This window comes from Centruroides vittatus, unplaced genomic scaffold (genome assembly GCF_030686945.1).
Source record: "Centruroides vittatus isolate TY-2023 unplaced genomic scaffold, ASM3068694v2 contig_1110, whole genome shotgun sequence".
NCBI lineage: Eukaryota > Metazoa > Arthropoda > Arachnida > Scorpiones > Buthidae > Centruroides > Centruroides vittatus.
The window spans coordinates 272919-292585 of NW_027120712.1; the positions used below are offsets into that span (position 1 = coordinate 272919).

Sequence of the window (19667 nt, forward strand, 5' to 3'; positions counted from 1 at the left end):
CTTTCCCAAAGATAGAATATATACTCTAATATAATTGTACAATGCAATTAGCATCTAATAGAAGCTAAATAGAAGCTAAAGATGAAGGATCAATTGAAAAACAACATACTCTAAATCCACTCATTTCTGAAAGTTGAAAGTTCAGAATTGTGTTTGCAGAAACATTATCTCTTGAAAACAAGAGAAGAACACATCAAAGGGGTTCTGCTGATGGACTTCATGTACCGAGGTATAATAATCAACTAGAGTTTATAATAGTCAAATTTATTGTTAAATAGTGAAACATTAAGCTGTGGTGTGCAAAATCAAAACAAGAAGCAAAGGATTATGAATGCTAGCACTCTTGTTTCACGACCACACCCTTCCAATCACATTCAAAATCTCATTTCAATGGAAATGGACCAGTCTCTGTATAGCCCTGACCTGGTGTCAAATGACTCTTCTTATATCTGAAGAAGTTCCTGGTCAGGATGACCTGAAAGACAAATGCAGAAGTAACTAACATTCAGATAGTCACATTCTATGAAGAGAGAGTATATAAAAAGAACTTAGAACCCATTATGACAAACACCTGCATTATTGAGGCATTTGTGGAAAACTAAAGCATATAGAATGTGCTAAAATTTCTTTGAGATTTTTTGCAAGCTAAACATACAAGGCATGCTCAAACATATATACATTTTTAGAAACTTTATTGTAAAAAATAAACACTTTACTCATCCTATACAAGTACACACACATTAAAATAATGCAAATACAAACAAAAGCTGTGCAATTTAGATATTAGTATATATTTTAATGATATTGATGTAAGTAAATTTATTAATTAAATCTAACAATCAGGATAAAATCACTTATATTTTTCAAAATATAAAAATTCAATATAACTTTTTAACAAAACTAATTCACTAAATTGTAAATCTAATTTGATTAGATTCATTTTTCAGAGAGATAAAATATAGGTCAGCTAGAAATATTGTACGTTGCTGTGAAAGGAAAAATCATGTTCATGTAACAATTATTTCCAGTATAGAGGATCGTTTTTTAAAAATCTTATTTTGTGAAATAATAATTGCAAAAATTAAGATTTCAAATAAATTTTATTTGGATGTTTTCAATACATGATACTGCAACATTTCTTGATACCATGTACTTTATCCACAGTATTGTCATCGTGTGTATCTGATCTTTGGTATGCAAAATATTACACCTCCTTAATCAATTGAATTTGATAGATTCTGGAAATTGATAAATTTTTAAATTTAACTGAAAATTCTTAAAATATAATTAAAAAATGATAATGTTAACAACTAATCATAATTTAGTCATAAGTGTTTAGCAATTTAAGTCCTCTGAGTTGACTCCTTTTGTCAATTCACTGCATAATCAGACCATAGATCAATGCATTGGTCTTTAAATTTGAAGCCTCTATGGAACCTTTATGCCAAAATATTTTTGTAGAACTGATAATAGTGTACATATAGAAACGGCAAACAGGACTATTTTTAAATGAAGCTTCTTATAATTGGACACTAGAGTTTAAAAAATATATATATTAAAAAAATTTAAAAAGTTTCTAACAAAAATAATAATCTTATCTTTATACACTTCATTTGGATTCTACAGGATACAGTTTGACTATCACTAGTATAGATAATATCTGACATAAATCATTGCTTAATAAGATTTCTGTAATACTTCAAAAAGCTTAATATTTCTTAAGACAAAAAAAAAACTTGATTAAAAAAAAATACAAACACTCCTACAGAAAAGAACCTAACAAGATGAAAAATTACTCTAGCTATATATCTAAGATAGAAAAGGAATTGGGTGTTCAATGAATTTGTATTGTGAATTTTTAGAAAACTCCTGACAACTAAATTAGGATATTAAATTATTTGATGTCATTAATAATAATATGCAGTTATTTCGTTTCATTTTATTATTAACTAAAGATATCATTACAAAGCTTTTTAATTACTTAATTTTTTTACTTTAAAAAGTACATTTATATTTTAAATATGCATTAATAAAAATATTAGAACTGTACCATACCTCAGTTGCATACAATATATCTAGGATACGTTCAACCAATGTTGCCTTTTCAACTGCATCATCTTGTTCCTGACAGAGTACTTCAATATCTCTTAATTTACCATAGTAAAAATCCCTCTCTTTTTCTAAACCATCCACAGTCAACTTAAGTTCTGATACCTAAAAAAAAAGACAAGCCAGATTGTAAAATTTAAAAGTAATTTAATAATTTATGTACAGTACGATCTTACTTTACATGGGAATTGTGTTAGCGTGTACCATAAAAAACAAACATTCATGTAAATTTTTGCTCCATCTCAAATAGTTCCAGATGATTGCCTAAACATTTATGCAACCATTTATTCTTAATAAGATGTTAAAATACTGCAAGAAATATATGCAGACCAGCATATTCACCATACTGAATAATATTTACTAGTTTACATTTGAAATGTCAGAAGTTACACATCCAAAATATTATTGATTTTATTTCAATCCAATAAAAAATCAATCAATGCTTTATTCAATTTGCATAGGAACAATCAATATTATTCAAATTATTAGTCCATTTACAAAACATTTGTCATTTCTGCATACTGCAGAATTGGACAAATATATTTCTTATTACAATGCTTTCTCCAGAAAGTACTATTCAAGTAATATAATTTTGGGTTAAAGTTTACCTAGGTAGTCCCAATGGCAGCACTTCGGTTAGATTAACTACATTTTTAGTAGACATTTCCTTTTTATTCTTTTGTTCAAGAACTACTGTGAATCAATAACTAGCAACATTAAACAATTGGTGGCCTGCTAGCAGCTCCCCTCTGGGAGGAGTCCATCAGGAGCACAAACTGTTGGAAGCGCTGCCATTGGGACTACCTAGGTAAACTTTAACCTAATTTTGTTTTTGTGTTAACCAATCTTGAATTCCATTCACTCTCCAGAAAAATCAAATAATAAAATATTTAAAATTTGAAATATTAAGGAAATAAGGGAACAAAGAATTAATAAAATATTTATTTAGTTTATAAAGACATTTATAAATAAATATCAAAATTCACTACAAGAATTGAACAGGATACTATATACTTTTTATTGAAGATTCTAATCAAATATTCTGTACTTGTTAATGAGATAATGAGTTGATCAATGGATCAAACTCATTATCTTATTCCATTAAGTCATAAATTAGTAAATTATTATACTGAATATACTGATTATAGAAATGATTAATGAATGAATTTGAGTTATAATTATATATAACATTTTACTTGATCAATCAAATAAAATGTCTATACACAGATACAACCATGTACTGTACATAAATATTCATACTACTACTACTACAATAGAACATTCTGTATTTTCTCAAACAGAAAAAAATTATTGTGATTTAAAGTTTTTACTGCTAAAAATCTTCCATAGGCATTTTTTCCAAATTTTAATTTTAATCCTGAGACAAATTACTGCACAATTTTGATAACATTTAAGATATTGTACATAAGTGGTGCAGTTGTACTCTTCAGTTTTCTCTATTCATAGCATATGGTCACCATCTACATATTAAATGATTTTTCTCTGTTTATCCATCTTGTTGTTTTTCAGCTTTGAATTAGGTGATACTGTATCTGCAGTGTACAGCACTACATGCCTTGTAATGTAAATATATTTTGTTCTTTATTTTTTAAATGTATTTGAAAGAGTTACTTACATTTTTGCATATCCATTGCATATAAGTCTATTTAACAATGTTATAGGTTTCAATAAATTTTTAGACATTAGTTTGAAAATATACTAAAAACAGCTTTTGAGATGGTTAGATTTTTGTGATGTTTCTTACTCTTATATAACTTTGACCCAGGAGGAGTCAGATGCTGCTTTAGAACATGTCAAAAAATATTTTAAAAAAGTTATAAAAGATGGATTATGACATTAAATCTGAGTCAGAAGACAGATTATAAAAGATAATCAGAACAGTGAATCCAAACAAACAATCAATCACCTAATTAAAGAGATGACGTTTTTTAAGAGACTGAAAGACTAAAATTTATCTGTCAAGACTGTGGTAAAAATGTTTGCAAAAATGCCACAATTACTAAATGTGGCAGACGTAAAGGGAGCAACAGACTAAAATGGAGTGACTTTTAAAGCATTTAGACAATTAAAAATAACTGTTTTTTCAATAGAAAGTTCTAAAATATAATGCCCTCTTATTTTATTAATATAGTCACAAAAAAAAAAAACACCGTTGGAAGACAAAGTGATATTGCATGTGTGATAGCTGCAATGCACCATCTCATGAGACTAAAAGATGTGCCTCAAAGGGTTAAACAAGTTTAAAAGTATATAAATTTAATGTCTTCAATTGTTTTATAAAAATAAATTTAAAAAAATCAATTTGATATATTAAAAGTTTTTTTAGACACTTAAATTACTTCACCTGATTTGATAGCTCATCCACTTTTTGATCACCAGCTATTCTGTTTGGTGTAATTGTTGGTTTTGAAGAAACTTTTGTCTGTGTTCTTGGGGCTAGAAGTTAAAAATAATTTTAACTGAGAATAATTTAACACACGACAAATTCTATTACTTGAACAATAAATTAAACTGAAGAATTAAAATAAAAAACAAATGCCAAAAACAGCAAAAATTTTATGTTTCAGTTATTTAACATTTTACTATTATTAAAATTTATAAACTTTTTACATTACCAAAACCTTGCTATTTTATTTTATTAATGAGTATGTTTACCAACAGATTAAAAAATTTTACTCTGCTAAAAATGTACTCAAATATGGCAGGAAACATTAATTTATGCAGCATTAGTAAGTATGAAAAAATGACAAAGTATTAAATTTGAATTGGCTTCAATAAGTGAACTGCATTCCAAATTTTTTAAAAATGTTATAATGAAAATATCTATACCAGTAATGTGCACACTTTTCTAGATGCTGACTGTAAGGAAACTTTGCAGGATTCTGACTGGATTCACACTTTTTTCTTACCGTGTTGCAGGCTTTAAGCCTGCTGAGACATCACACTCCAGAAGTAATCCAGTTTTTATTAATAAAATGTTAATTATACTGAATTAAGTATTACAATAAATATTAGCCATCTCATCTTTTTCACCTTTGTGATATTTGTCATAACATCCAAAATATTTCTCTTGGCAAGGTACACAATTTACAAATTACATGCTGATTACTCATCTTTTTCATAACATACTTTAAATTTAGTATGAAAATAGATAAAACGAAAACTTAAGAATTTAGAGACAGATCGAGCCTTTATCAAAAATATACAGAAAACATCGTTATTTTATTATACTGTAACAATTCTTCATTACAGTATAAAAAAATAAGGAATATACAGTGTGTGAAGAGTATAAAAAATATGTATATTGGTGAAGAACTGTTACACAATTCTTCACACAGTATACATATTGTATAAGCATAAAGCATCCACACAGTTGATAATTCATGATTAAATAATTAGAACAAGCATCAACATTAGCAATGTTTTTCCTTCCATGGCTACCATATATACTTAGGATGTTTAGAAATCATCTATGTTACAGATGACAAACAAATCAATAAAATAAAATTTTCCATTCATTAAACAAAATTTTTGTAAAGCTAAATTTCATATTGGTATTTTCAATTTCATATTTAATTTTACATTTTGATTCTGATCCTACGATGATTATTTTATATAAAACATTATCCTTATCAAGATTCATTTATTTTAAATATCACATGCTGTTATAATAATTTATGTAAAAAAAAAAAAAAAATATAAAAACACTATTTTTTAAAAATGGAGAGCAAGCTGTTAACCTCAAACCCGTTAAAAAACCAACAAATACCGACCGAAACTCAAAGTGCAGTATATAAAATTCCGTGTACCTGCAAAAATAAAAAATATTACATAGGAGAAACAAAAAGAAAAGTAAAAATTAGACTGAAAGAACATATAGCTGACTTAAAATACAATAGAATAAATTCTGCATTTTACGAACATTGTACTCTAAATAACTGCAACATAGACAAAGATAACGTCAAAATACTGCATAAAGAAAAATTAACGTACAACCGGAAGTTTAAAGAAACCATAGAAATTATAAAAAGTAAAGACAATATAAATAAAAATCTAAGCCTTAAAATAAACGACAACTGGCTTAATATATCATAAATCAAAATATTTTGGGAAAAAACAATTTCTTTGGAAAAAATGAGCCTGCAAAAAAGCTTTGGTAAACAACCACAAGGCGGCGAACACCATACGTGGCAACACTAACCGTACCAATGTAAACATCAAAAAAAGGGGTGGAAGGGAAAAAGGGGCGGAAACAGTTTTAAAAATCTTTTATATTTGCAATATATTTTTATGTCTTACAGCAAACTTTTAAAGTTATAATGCACTTTTTATAGTTGATGAACTTCTCACAACTGTAATGTATACAGTTAACAAGATTTTACATTTTTTTAAAAAAAGATAAACAACAGTTGACTGAGAAGGGGCAAGCCCTGAAACGTGTACAGAAACAGTACCGTATCAACGAGAATGAATAAAGATATCTGATAGAAAACTTGCCAAGTGTCTTTGAAGAAAAAACACACAACATTAGTGTTTATCAAGTCTAACACTATTTTTGTTTATTTTAACATGCATTTTAAAGTTAATATATATTATGTGGTATTTTTTCTATATACAGAATTTTAAGATCCTGTATTCATTATGAAAATATATATATATATATATATTTCAATAAATGTATTCTTAATAATAATGTATTCTTAATAATAATCATCCATTCCTGCTGATACCAAGAGGGTGTACAGATCAACATGGTGAAAAAAAGAAAAAGCCAAACTTTTACACAACTGTCCACTACTTTTTCCAAATTTTGCTATCAATAAACAAGTTTTTAGCCCGAATTAAAGTTAAATTCCTTTCCTCTAAAGCTACTTAACACTATCAATCCACCTTCATCTAGATCACCCTTTGGTTTTCTCTTTGATTTTAGCTTTGAATACCTGCTTGGCCAATCGGTCGTCTTCCATTCTTTCCAAATGGCCAAACCACCTCAGATTAGTCTTGCTTACTCTTGACTGAATATTTGTTATCTTAAAGTCGTTCCTTGTGTCTTCATTTTTAATATGATTTTGCCACCGTATCCATCTATTAACACCACTAATTTTTCTAAAAACTCATTTCTGCTGATTCTAATTTTTGGTCAATTCTCTTATTTCTCACCCAACCCTCAGAACCATGTCAATATAGGTTTAAAAGCTTGTACACAGGTAGTTTTGTCTTATGACTTATTTCTTTCTTGATCCAGGTATATTTGATCAATTGGCTCCCTGCCTGACCTGCCTTGTTTAACCTACTGCTAATTTCCAAATTAACTTTGTCTTCGCTAAAGATTTTTCCCAAGTACAAAAACTTATTGACATGGTTAAACTTGGTAACAAATGCTTAGAACATTAAAGTCTCTTTCTAGTAATAGCCATAACCTTCGTTTTCTTATAGCTGATTGACATACCAAAATTCCTGCAACTTTCCTCTAAATTATTTAAAGCTTGCTAGAGGTCCTTGGATTTATTGGTTATTAGGACAATTACTCTATTTCCCAAACTGAAGTTTGTCAATAGTTGTGATTCTTTTATTAAATTATCCATGAAAATTACTAATAATAAAGGGGACAATGCACATCCTGGCCTCACCCCTAGTTTTACTTGGAACTATTTGTCCTTCTATCCTTATGGCCGACTTGACGTTCCTATACAAGCTTTGGATTCCTGAGTAGAGTATCCTTGATGCCATATTTCTTAAGAACTTCATGCCTTCTCCAGCAATCCTCTAGACACTAGAGGATTGCTGGAGAAGGCATGCAATCTTCTAGAGTCTAGAGGATTACTGGAGAAGGCCTTCTTCAGGTCAACAAATTCCAAGTATAGTTTCTTGTTATATTCCCATGCTTTCTCTGTCAATTGCCTTGTGTAAATATTTGATCTTGGCATCCTCTATTTGGTCTAGAGCCTGTCTGTTCTATGTCACTTTTAACTAATTGTTTGACCCTTTTTTCTAAAATGCTGCATAAATTTTAGCTGGTACTGAGAAGCAGAATTCCTCTATAATTATTACATTCTGTTTTACTTCCTTTTTTTATGAATTGGCTCTTCTTCAATCCTCTGGAACCTTCCCTTCAGACCAACATCTTTGAATAATGTGATGTAACTACTGTACTACTGTTATTCCCCCATACTTTAGCATCTCTGGTCTGATTCTACACTGGCACCTTTCCACATTTGATGGTTTTGAAGGCCTTATCCACTTTTATAACTGAAATAGGATCCGATACTTCCAAAATTTCGGTACTTTTCTCTTGTTCAGCTAAATCTGTCACTCCTTCATTCAGTAGCTATTCAAAGTATTTTCTCCATATTTTTAGAATATCTTTTTCTTCTGTTATAATTTCACCATTATTATTCTTTATTTCTCTAGCTACAGTTTTCCCACTGATTCTGTAATTCTTTACTAATTGCTAGGAACATTTTGCCCTCTCTTTATACTTGCTTTCTATTTGTTCCAAAAATTTTCCAGCATCTTTGTTTAGCAGTCTTTCATTTAGCTTTATAATCTAGTAGGTTGCTTTGGTCTTATTTGCCAGATATCTTTATAAACTGCCTTCTCTTGTACTGCTTGTCTAACCTCTTTGGTCCACCATGGAGTTCTAACCTTCCTATCTTTGCAAACTACTTCCCCACATACAGTTTTTGTCGATTCTACCAATGTTTCCTTGAACTTTTGCCATTCCGCCTCTAAATCCATTTTGATAATAGAGGTGTTATTAGCTGTGGTATTAACCATATTTCTGTATTTAATGGATTTGGAAAATCTGATAATTTTTCTATTTTTTAGCCATTGAAGCACCTTTTTACATCTCCTAGTCTTAATATTGAAAATTTTTTAATTTGCTCAGTACGAGGTGATGATCACTATTGACTTCAAAACCTCTAAAGACTCTTGTGTCTTCAACTAAATGAATCCTTGTTTACAATAATATAGTCAATTATGCTTTTCAGATTTCTAGCGTGTGTTCTCTTCATGTGAATTTGTGACACTGTGCTGGAATATTGTATTAGTACGCACTACAGTGATTGACAAGCACAAAACTCGAGCAGTCTTTTGCCATTGTTGTTAGGTTTTTCTCTCTCACCAAACTTACCTAAAATGCTGCCATAGATGTAACTGTCATTTCCCACTCTACTATTAAGATCTCCAGCTAGAACTATTTTTTCTTTAGTATTTGTCTCCACTGCTGATCTCAGGTCATAAAATTCTTCGACATCTTCCTTCTTTGAGCCTTCAGTAGGTCTACAGTCACAGATAAATCTCATTATCCAGTTTCCTATTTTAAATTTCGCCCAGATGACTCTGCTAGAGTGTTTCCCATTCTATAAGATTATCTTCTGTAGCAGATGTAAATCCTATGGCTACACCCTCCTTGCATTGAGCATCATTCCCTGAGTACATAAACTATATTTATTGTTTAGGCTTGTCTCGCCAACTTTAATTTTCTTAGTTTCAATGATACATTTTTACATTATACTCTTCTAGCTCTACTTCCTTTCCATTCAGACTTCTAACATTGATGGTACCAACCCTGATTTATGTTCCAGCAGCATATTTAATGCTGTGTGCTAGTTCCCTGACCAACACAATGGGGACCTTGTTGCAACACAGGCAACGTCCCAGCCAGTATGACTTTCTGTTGATTTGATTTACCACGTTTAAAAGTTTTAACTGAGAGAGAGATCCATTAGAGTTGGTTAATCCTATAACGGTAGCCCATCCTCATTTGCTTCGATACCCAGTTAATTAGCTATCTACTGCCAGGTTGTCCCATGGGGATGAGGAATGGACATTAGGTCAAGTTTACCCAGTTGGTTCCTCATGTGCCCACTATCTAGGGAACATGAGGGTCTCCCTCTGGTTGAAAGACTCAAACCTTTAACTCCTCACATAATTCTTATCCTAACAATATTCTTAATAATTATATATTTAATCTTAAATATTAAAAAAAAAGTCAATTTCTTAAATAGAAGCAAAAATTTTGCAATATATAAAGAGATTTAGAATAAGCATCAAATACAAAATAAATTACCAGCACGACCAACAGGTTTGGTGAAACTTTGGTTAACTTTTCCAACAGATCTGTTTCCGCCGGATCCAACAGGAACACCACCTCTTGCATCACTTGCATTATAAGGATGTCCATCATAGTTTGCATCAAAAAACTTCTTAAACCATTGTAAGAATTCAAAGTTATCTTGAAACCTTCCTTTAACAAGTCTGTCAATTGGAACATTCTATAAAAAAGTTTTTAAATGTAATTACTAACTCAGGTCACTTTACAATTGACAATAAATCATATATTGTTAGATTTTCATTTGAAGGATTTCAGAAAACACATACATGCAAAATATCTTTGACAACACCACTCAACTGCACAACCATTGTATTTGTGTATGTAGAGTAAAATATTTAATTACTTATATTTTTTTTATAAGTTTAAAAAAAATAGTTTATTTAGAAGACTATTAATTTCTATAGTAACACATTAATTTTTTTTCCAATATTCACAAGTCAATTCTACACTTCTAAATGTAATTTTTTGTTATAGTTTACATTGTCAGAAGATAAGTACTTGTAGCAAATAAAATTGCAAATTTAAGATTTCTTAAATATTTGTAATAAAAAGTCAAAAATACTAGAATTGTGTATAAAAGTATGTGCAATTTTAATGTTTTATCCTAGAATATAATACAAAACAAACATTTTTATTATTATTCAATGACAAATTATTCTCTGGATAGTTTCAAATTTGCTTTCAAGCCTCCATTAAATTCTAACCCAAGTCCAGAGAATGCATTTGCATTGCTATAAACAAAAAAGTAAACATTAAAAATTTGTCCTTTATGTTATCTTAGAAGAGTTAAAAAAAAAAAAAAAAAAAAACATTCTATAATAGTAAGAAGTTCTAATTTCATTTGTACACCTATGATTATTAACTTTAATGCTGAATTGTTCAATCATTTTGAACAGATTACTACAATTTTCTCTCGTCTTTTTTGAGAGATTAAAAATGCTTAATTCAGGAAACCAAATTAAAATTATTTAAAAAACCTGAAGGAGAGAATAAAATTTCAATTTAAAAAATATTTCAAAGGAAAAAAAATGTTTACATTATGACGAAAGTCTTAAACTTCATCCAATAAAAAAACCACAAACTTTTTAAAGGGGGGGGGAACAAAGGCTGGTAATTGCTCTTGCACAACTTCTCCAGCATTCAAATAGAAGTTTAAGTCCAATAAATTCTTTATTATAGCATAAATGAAAATTAAATATTAATAAAAACTTAAAAATGAGTCAGTCATTTTGTTGAAATATGAGAATTTCTATTTTTTTTAACTTTTTAACTTATTATTTTTTGAAATATTTTGAGATTTTATCAAAAAATTTTATGACAAAAACCTTATTTCTGAGGTTAGGGGTGAGTTTAAAAAAAAACTTAAATGCCAATAAAAAAAAATTTTCATTAAATCTAACCCTATAAGTCATGACCTGCTACTACTATCCTTCTATCTCTAGCGTCCTTTTTCACTTATAATCTACAAAATTTAATAGCCTTAATGCCCCCACATACAGAAATAACACTTCTATTTTTATGGCTCAGAACTGGACAATTTTGATCTGAAATACATAGATATCTATCATTCATATACATATATGCACAAAGTTTGTATGTAAATTTCTTTAAAGGCTCTTAGTCGTCACAATACAGAAATGCAAAATATAGGGGAGGATGAAAATTGACCATCCATCATACTTTCCCTCATATTGTAAAGCAGCAAGAAAGTTAAAGATCCAATATTTTCATCTTTCTTTAACTGAAAATTATAATCCTAAAAGCTTTTTGACATTTAACAAAGTAAAGAAAAATTTAATAAACTTACCGAATAATAAAAGCTCAAAATATGACAATAATTTAACATAATTGTTATAGTTTTTGCAACAATTATTCAAATTATATTCCTTGAAAAATACTATCATTCGTCTAGAATTATATAAAGTTATTAATTCACTTATGAATTACAACTATTTTAAATTAAATCTTTATATGTACTGTACCGTACATATAAGATTAAAAGGTCAAATTGTATTAAAGTTGTTCCTAGAATAATAAATGTGTACTTTTTAATTATTAAAAACCAATATTTTTTTATTCACACTTCTATTTTGGATAAAACTACTTTAAATGCAAGTTATATTCATTATTAAAATTTAAACCAAATGCAAATTGATTATAACAAAGCTAGATTTTATGGATAACTAATATCTGGTGTATTACATTAAGTCATATTAAGAATTTATGTAATGAGAATCATTAAGTTTTACCTTATCTGCACCAACTTTCTTGAAGGAGGCTTGCAAAAGTTTGAAGTTTTGAATATATTCATGTTCTTGATTAGTTTTAAATTTCACTCTTTTCAAGGATATGCTTCCTATAAAATTAAAAACTTCTTAAAATAACTATCATATTAAAAGCCAAGTGTATTTTTTACAATATAATCTTCAAATTCAAAATCTTTAAAACACGTTAAATAATTTAGTCATTCGTTAACACTATTTATTTAGGTACTTATAAAAAAACTGGAACAATTAACAGTAATGTTGCAGTACAAAATAAATGCAATAAATTTATTACTACAGAGTTCCTACTCAAATTTTTGTTTTGAATTCTCTGATTTTCCCTGACCAACTTTGTCCAAATTCCCCGTCCCTCACATTTCTTACGGTGTGGAATATCGACATAATAAAACAGGATTTTATTTAGTGTGAACATTGAGTACATCTATCCCTCTTTTTGCTCAGTTGATAAGTTTCAAATACTGCTACATTAAAAAAAATACAGTACAGTACAGTACAGTACATCCTGTAGAAAAATGTTTGATAGAATCCACAACTTCAATGTAATGAAAAAATAAGCAATTTACAAACGAAACATGAGCTAAATTAAACACCAGAACACTTGAAGCTTCTGCAATTTAATATTCAAATGCTTTCATAGCCTATTTTTATAGGCCATCCTCAGGAAATTATAGTTCCACAACCGAGCACAAAGCTGTCCAGACCATCACTCCTTTCAGATATGAAGTCCTCAAACTTTGTAGAATAGGGCTTTATGGACACTTTATTGCAAAGTATATCATACTGTTCTTTTACTTTGATACAAACAGGATTGGTGAGAAATGTGTTATCATGTAGAACCTCCATGAAATACAATTTTCCAACATTTCATTGCATTTTAATAATTTCTGGGTCTAAGTTGCTCAAAGCTTTCACACATTTGTACTTGACAGGTCCCTTCTCAATCTTTTGTGTCATCACTTTCAGCACATTTCGACAATCTCTTAGAAAACACAGAATATCTTTGTCGCTTACTTTCGATTCTTTTAAAACCTTTTTTGCTCCAAAACCAATATCCAAATTCTTCAAATTTACCAAGTTTTCATTAGCATTTAAATCTATTTTTAGAAACTGCTTGTTGGTGACACTGTCATTTTTCACAAACTTTCTCATCAGGTTCATTAATAATTGAACAACTGCTTTATAAAGATAGGGTGCAAGAGGTTTGTTGCTCTGACATCGAGTGAGAAAGCTCTCACTGTGTGTACATACTGACCAAAAAAATAAAAGTTTAATTTTAATAAAGGGATCATCGAGTGCCTGTCTCAAGAATGTAGCCACCTTGCTGTCTTTCAACTTTGTACTGTTTATGTATGTCTTCACAGATTCAACAACAACTGCTGCAAGTTCTAAGCACTCTCCATTCTCCAACTACCTTGAACCAAACTTTTTGGGAAATAATCTGCTTCCACTTATCCACTTGGCGTGCAGAATACATTACTATTTGCTAAAAGACTCATAGCACAAATTCCGTAGCAGTGGTAACAAATTCCAATCTACTACTTTAAAACCAGCTTTTACAGCACCATGGACTACATGTAAACCACATGTTCCCATTTTCACAAATGATTTATCAACATTTCGTCTCTCCATGTGATCTAATTTATTCAGAAAACTTATGTTTACATTTGGTCCATCTATACAGATATTCATCTTAATCTAGCAAAAATTCTTCATATCTGAAAGGCCATTGAGAAATGCAGAGATCATCTGCTGTACTATGATCCAGAAAGACATTATTTAAATATCTGGTCATAACTTTCTCTCTAGTAACAGTATTTTATCACAAGATCCATTTGAGTTCTTTAAGCAACTTTGTTTAGTCAAGAGATAGTAATATTATCGCAACTTGTAACAGCATCAATCAATTTTTCTCTGAAATAATGAGCTAGGCCATAATTTATTATATAGGAAGCTTTATTTGGACCCAATTGTATGGCTATAGCACTGTCAGGAAACATTTTTTTGAAAATATTTTTAATATCAGAGCATGAATTAAGTGACATCTTTTTCTTTACAACTGCCAATGCCAGAGTTATCTCTGCTTTTATTACATCACCTTTTATAAGAAAAAGTGTCAATGTGCTGCTAAGAAATGTTGATTTGGTGAGAGACTGTTCGTTAGTGATCGTAGATCTATTTTCCACAACAAAAGCCGTTTCACACATTTTGTTGACTATTAGAAGAGTTTGAATTTGTTGTGGTTAAAACCTTATCAGTGAAATTTGTTCTGACTTCAATCTTTTTATTTCAACGTGACTAACTATTTGCATGTGAAACTAATGCATGCTTTCCCCATATTACTTAATGAGAAAACTTTACAACAAATGCAGCAAAATGCTTTTGTATCATCATCTTTTACAGTTCCTAACCAAGAATTTAATTCTGGATGAATAGCTGGATCCAGCCATTGAAGATTAAACCTTGTTTGTTTCCGTGCCATTATAATTTAAGAAATGTAGAAAAACACAAACGTTGAATAATATTAAAAGACAGATGAACCAGATCAGATAGCAATGTGTAAGACTTGTTTTGTCACAACACTACGTAAAATATTCAAACGACATCCAAATGTGCATCTGCATATATATTAATTAATAGTAGTGTTGCCAACTCAAAATTCAAATTTACAGATAGACATTTTAATAAAAATACCCAAATCATATTGTTTCCATTAGAATTGCTTGATTTTTTTAGCTCTATTCTTCATAAATCCATTAAATCTAGCAAAAAAATTAGCTGAATTGGCAACTCATTAAAAGAAAAAAAATGTTCTGTTGCTGCCATTTTGATTTTGGTTTAAAGGACAGAGTTTTAATAATTTTTATTATTTAATTTTGCATTAAATTTCGTCTTTGCATAAAGTTTTCTTAAGGCGGCAGACAAAAATTTATTTATTTTAACCCTTAATTACAATTCTTATAATTATTGCAAATCATATTACAAAATCATCTTTCTCACTTTTATAGCAAATTTTAATTAAACAAACTAATGTTTTCAGCCATCTTAGCCATCAGCCTTCCTCAGGTTTAACATAATTTCAAATGTCAATTAGAACATAAGATTTGAAACTTTGAGTTTCGCTTGTGTGAGTTACAAAGACTCTTTCCCCTTGGGAAAATAAAGGGGATAAAGTTAATTCTCTTGTCAGGAAAGTTGAGGGACTAATAAGTATGTGGGAAATGTGGTACAGATAGACAAAGACACCTCTTTACCGTTTAACCCATTTATTGTACAAATATGCTTACAATATAGTTAAAGTTGTCTTCATTTTTTGTTTTTAAGTTGTAGCGATGTTAGTGGAACCTGGAGCAACATTCAGTGAATAATCCGGAATGGAAAGTTCATTTGATTTCCATCCGACGTCTAGCACTAACACGTTTGTCCTGAGTTGGAAAAGTTCTCCTTTTGAAAGGCAACTGTTAATTTGTGGAAGGAAAAGGCAGCAAAATAGCAGATGAAGTGCAGGGAAAAGGCAAATGACCGGAGGTAATTGGTGGCAATGGATTTGAAAAAAAAATGACTCTTGACAGCCTCGTGTCCTTGAGACACTGGCTTTTATCACCTTCCTGTCCCTCAATTGTTCCCTGGATTGGTTTCAGATCCTCACCCACGCTTTATGATGGGGATCTGATGGATTCTCCGATTTACTTACGTCAATCGAGGAATCGGAGTTCGCAGGAGAAGTCGTCATTGTCTTTTCAAACAATGGAAATTCCAACTCCAATCCAAATGATAGATTTTGGGAGCTGCACTGTCTAGACTATTTCTCAAGTTTCTATAAAAAATTTTTTGTTCATTCCATTTTTTTCTCTAATAATTAAATTATTTTACATTTTTCTATTTAGTGAGTTCTGGGACAATTCCGGAACCTCACACTTGCATTCCTATGTCGTCATAGTATTATGAAAATTGGTACTCTTAAAACTTATAGAATTTAAATGAAATAAATACAGAAATAAACAAACAAAATTACAATTATATGTTAATAAAATATAGAAGTTCAGGCATAGAACTGTAACTACAAATCTCTTTCTTTTGCAACATAACTATTAAATTGTTTTGGTGTTGTTTCACACAAAAAGATAATTAAATTACTAAAAAGTTAAAATAAATTTGATTGATCTTTTTAAAATTTAGCAGCTTTTTAAATTTTAATTATAAGCAACTTAACATTGGCTAAACTATTGGATTACCTGTTGATTTTCAAAACTATAACAGTATATCTATTACAGGTATGATCAATGATGCCTGTTTTTAAGCCCTAAATTTGCAAAATCAGCGATATTTGTTACCCAACGTCATTTCTGTTAAACTAATTATTAAACTATGTATCGAAGTTGCGAAATTAACGGAAGAGAGGGAGAAAAATACGCTTTCAGTATAGTATTTTCAAGGAAAATCGTAACAAATGTAAAAAGCTTGTGCCAACAACAAGTCGGTGCCAGAATTTTACTATAAATGTCAAGTAACTATTTATAAATATTTTACATTGTGTAGTAATGTTTTAAACATGAGAAATAATTAAATTACAGATAATTCAACTTTTAAAAGTTTGCAAACAAATTTAATTAGTTATTTTTTATTCTAATTAACAATTTCATCTTTTCATAATTAATTTTTAATTTTAATAATTCAGCAAACACTATTACGTAAAAGTTATTAATCCACAACTGTAAAATTATATGGCTTCAGAATGGTGAAAAAAAGCCATTTTAAAACGGATTCTGGAATATTTTCTTATTAAAGATTGCAGCATTACTTCTTGCCGCCTGCAGATGGCTATGTTTGGTCAGCCATATTCAGCAAATGAAATCAACAAGGCAGCTAAGAAGACAAATTCCCTGACTTTCCAAGACTTTTTCCAAACACTATTGAAAATCCCTGACTTTCCAGGTGCGTAGGAACCCTGTATTAAACACTTGCTTGTAAAGACTTATTTGTATAATACTAATTCTTGTATGTTTGTAACTTACAGATTATTAACTTAAAAACATTAAGACAAGAACAGAACTTTATGTTGCTTAAAGTCATTTTAATATGATTGTTATAAAGAGCAATTAGTACTATATGATATTGACTCAGAACATGAATATTGGGTAAACCACCCCACAGACTTATGACCATTGAATAATACATGGGTCGACTAGACAGTCAAATACAGAAGGATCACACTCAAAACACTTGTGAAAGAAATAATAATGTGTTGCATGTATTTTACTTGAAGTTCGAACATTAAACATGTATTTCTGTTTGCTATACAAGTTTGAAATTTTGACTTGAGCCACAACCTCTTAATATAAAGTGACATCTCCCAACTACAATGTTCACACAATTTATTGCTAATTTAATTTCATAAAAATTAAAGTTGAATTTTAGCTTTGTTATTTTTAAAAAATTCAATTATTAGAATATATGATACCTTTAGGAACTTTTTTCAAGAAGATTGCTAGTTAGTTCAGAGATCTTAAAAAATTTGGCTGACAAAAATAGTAATTTATTTTCTTAATACAGGCTTTATTCAAAAATTAAAAAAAAATAATCAAAATGAGTTGAAAAAAATTATGGCATGTGCACACATGTGAATGCAATGTAAGAAATAATACATACAAGTTCTAAGAATCTAAACTTAACATAAAATTTATTTAAAGACAAATTATAAAAAAAAAGTAAAATGGCAAAGCTGTATTTGGGACAAGTCTGTCTTGGAGACTCACTACTAAGCGGGATCATTTTGATGCTCAAGGCGGGTCTCATTCTCCAATCTTCTTTGGCATTGCTGGTTTTGAGCATGATTGTTCAAACTTCACCAGCCACGACCACCAGGTTGTCCACGATGCATTTTCGGTGAAATTAACCTATCCAATTTTGAAATTTTTCTCCGTTGTGTGTTGCCCTGGGTTGAATTTTTGTCGATGCATAACGAAAAAGCTCCCATTTTTGAAAGAAATAATCCTGGCTATTGTATTGTCCAAATTTTTTTATTATTTTGCACAAACAATATATATATATATTAATAAATGTAAAAAGAAAAATTATATTTCAGAAGTTCATTTTAATATAAAATTATAACGACTAGCACCATCTACTTTCAAAAACGTTCTGATGCTGAAACTAGATATCTCTGGTCGCCACATGCTGACCTCGACCGGTTGACCTGAGATATGTGGGAATAACATGGGATTGGGAAATGGGGTTTTTTTCAAAGATTCGTTTATCAAAATTCGATTTCACAACATTCGAATTTCCAAGTTCCCAAAGAGCAATGAATGTGCAAATCTTGCACTACTGCCTGTTTGTAGAGTGTGCTGCCATTTTGTATTTTATTTTGACTTTGTTCTCAGTCCCCTCAGTACCTACAAGTCTGCTTTTTTTTTATATGGAGATGACTTGGGCACTTAATACTCTGTGCCAAATTGCAAGTCCTGACATGTACTCCTTCATACCTCTAAGCTGGTTACCCAGCTGGTGGTATGATTTTATAAACAAGACAGTCTTGTCAAAAAACAGACAACCAACCAGATGATAACTTCAAATATCAAATGAGCAGCCAGATTCCTTTATTGAGCTATTTAAGATTAAGTAGTTTGGACACAGGTAGGTGGTTAAGCCACCTACCTGTGTCCAAACTACTGAATCTTAAATAGGTGGTAAACCACTTAAATAGGTAGGTGGTTAAGCCACCATCTCTTGTTAAATTTAATAATTAGAAATAATTTAATTTAGAATATTCCAGAAAAAAAAAATCAGCCCATCCAGAGTGGGAAGCAAATCAACAACAACTGCTTACCATGCAGATATGTTGCCAGTTACACTACCTAGACCTCTGTCCAATTTTTGCTTTCAGACTAATTAGTTATTTTAGATATAACCATACTGATCACTCACTTTTCTTCCAGAATATTCTAAATTAGATTTAACAATCAAAAAAAAAATTACTTGAACAAGAGATGGAGACTTCCAACCTCTGGACAAATTACTTAAGTAGCCTTAAAAAGCCAAATGAAAAAAGGAATCCAACTATTCATTTGATATTTGTTTTATTAGTTACTAACAGTTAAGCCTGGCATCGTGTAAGCAGAAATAAGTACAGTGGT

At 29.9% G+C, this 19667-nt stretch overlaps 1 protein-coding gene across 4 annotated transcripts in view; it reads right to left on the reverse strand.

Annotated features, from left to right (window-relative positions):
• LOC136976333 (microtubule-associated protein RP/EB family member 1-like) overlaps window positions 1–19667 on the reverse strand; it is a 36428-nt gene that overhangs the window by 2702 nt on the left and 14059 nt on the right. For 3 of the 4 annotated variants that reach the window (XM_067271597.1, XM_067271590.1, XM_067271584.1), the window contains exons 4-7: window positions 12499–12605; window positions 10205–10409; window positions 4475–4566; window positions 2056–2214 (exon numbers count right to left, since the gene is read on the reverse strand). In XM_067271597.1, the coding sequence (XP_067127698.1) occupies window positions 2056–2214; window positions 4475–4566; window positions 10205–10409; window positions 12499–12605 (563 nt within the window). Of the gene's footprint in view, window positions 1–1081; window positions 1239–2055; window positions 2215–4474; window positions 4567–10204; window positions 10410–12498; window positions 12606–19667 lie in introns of those variants that run through there. The other variant, XM_067271604.1, reaches the window with a different exon arrangement.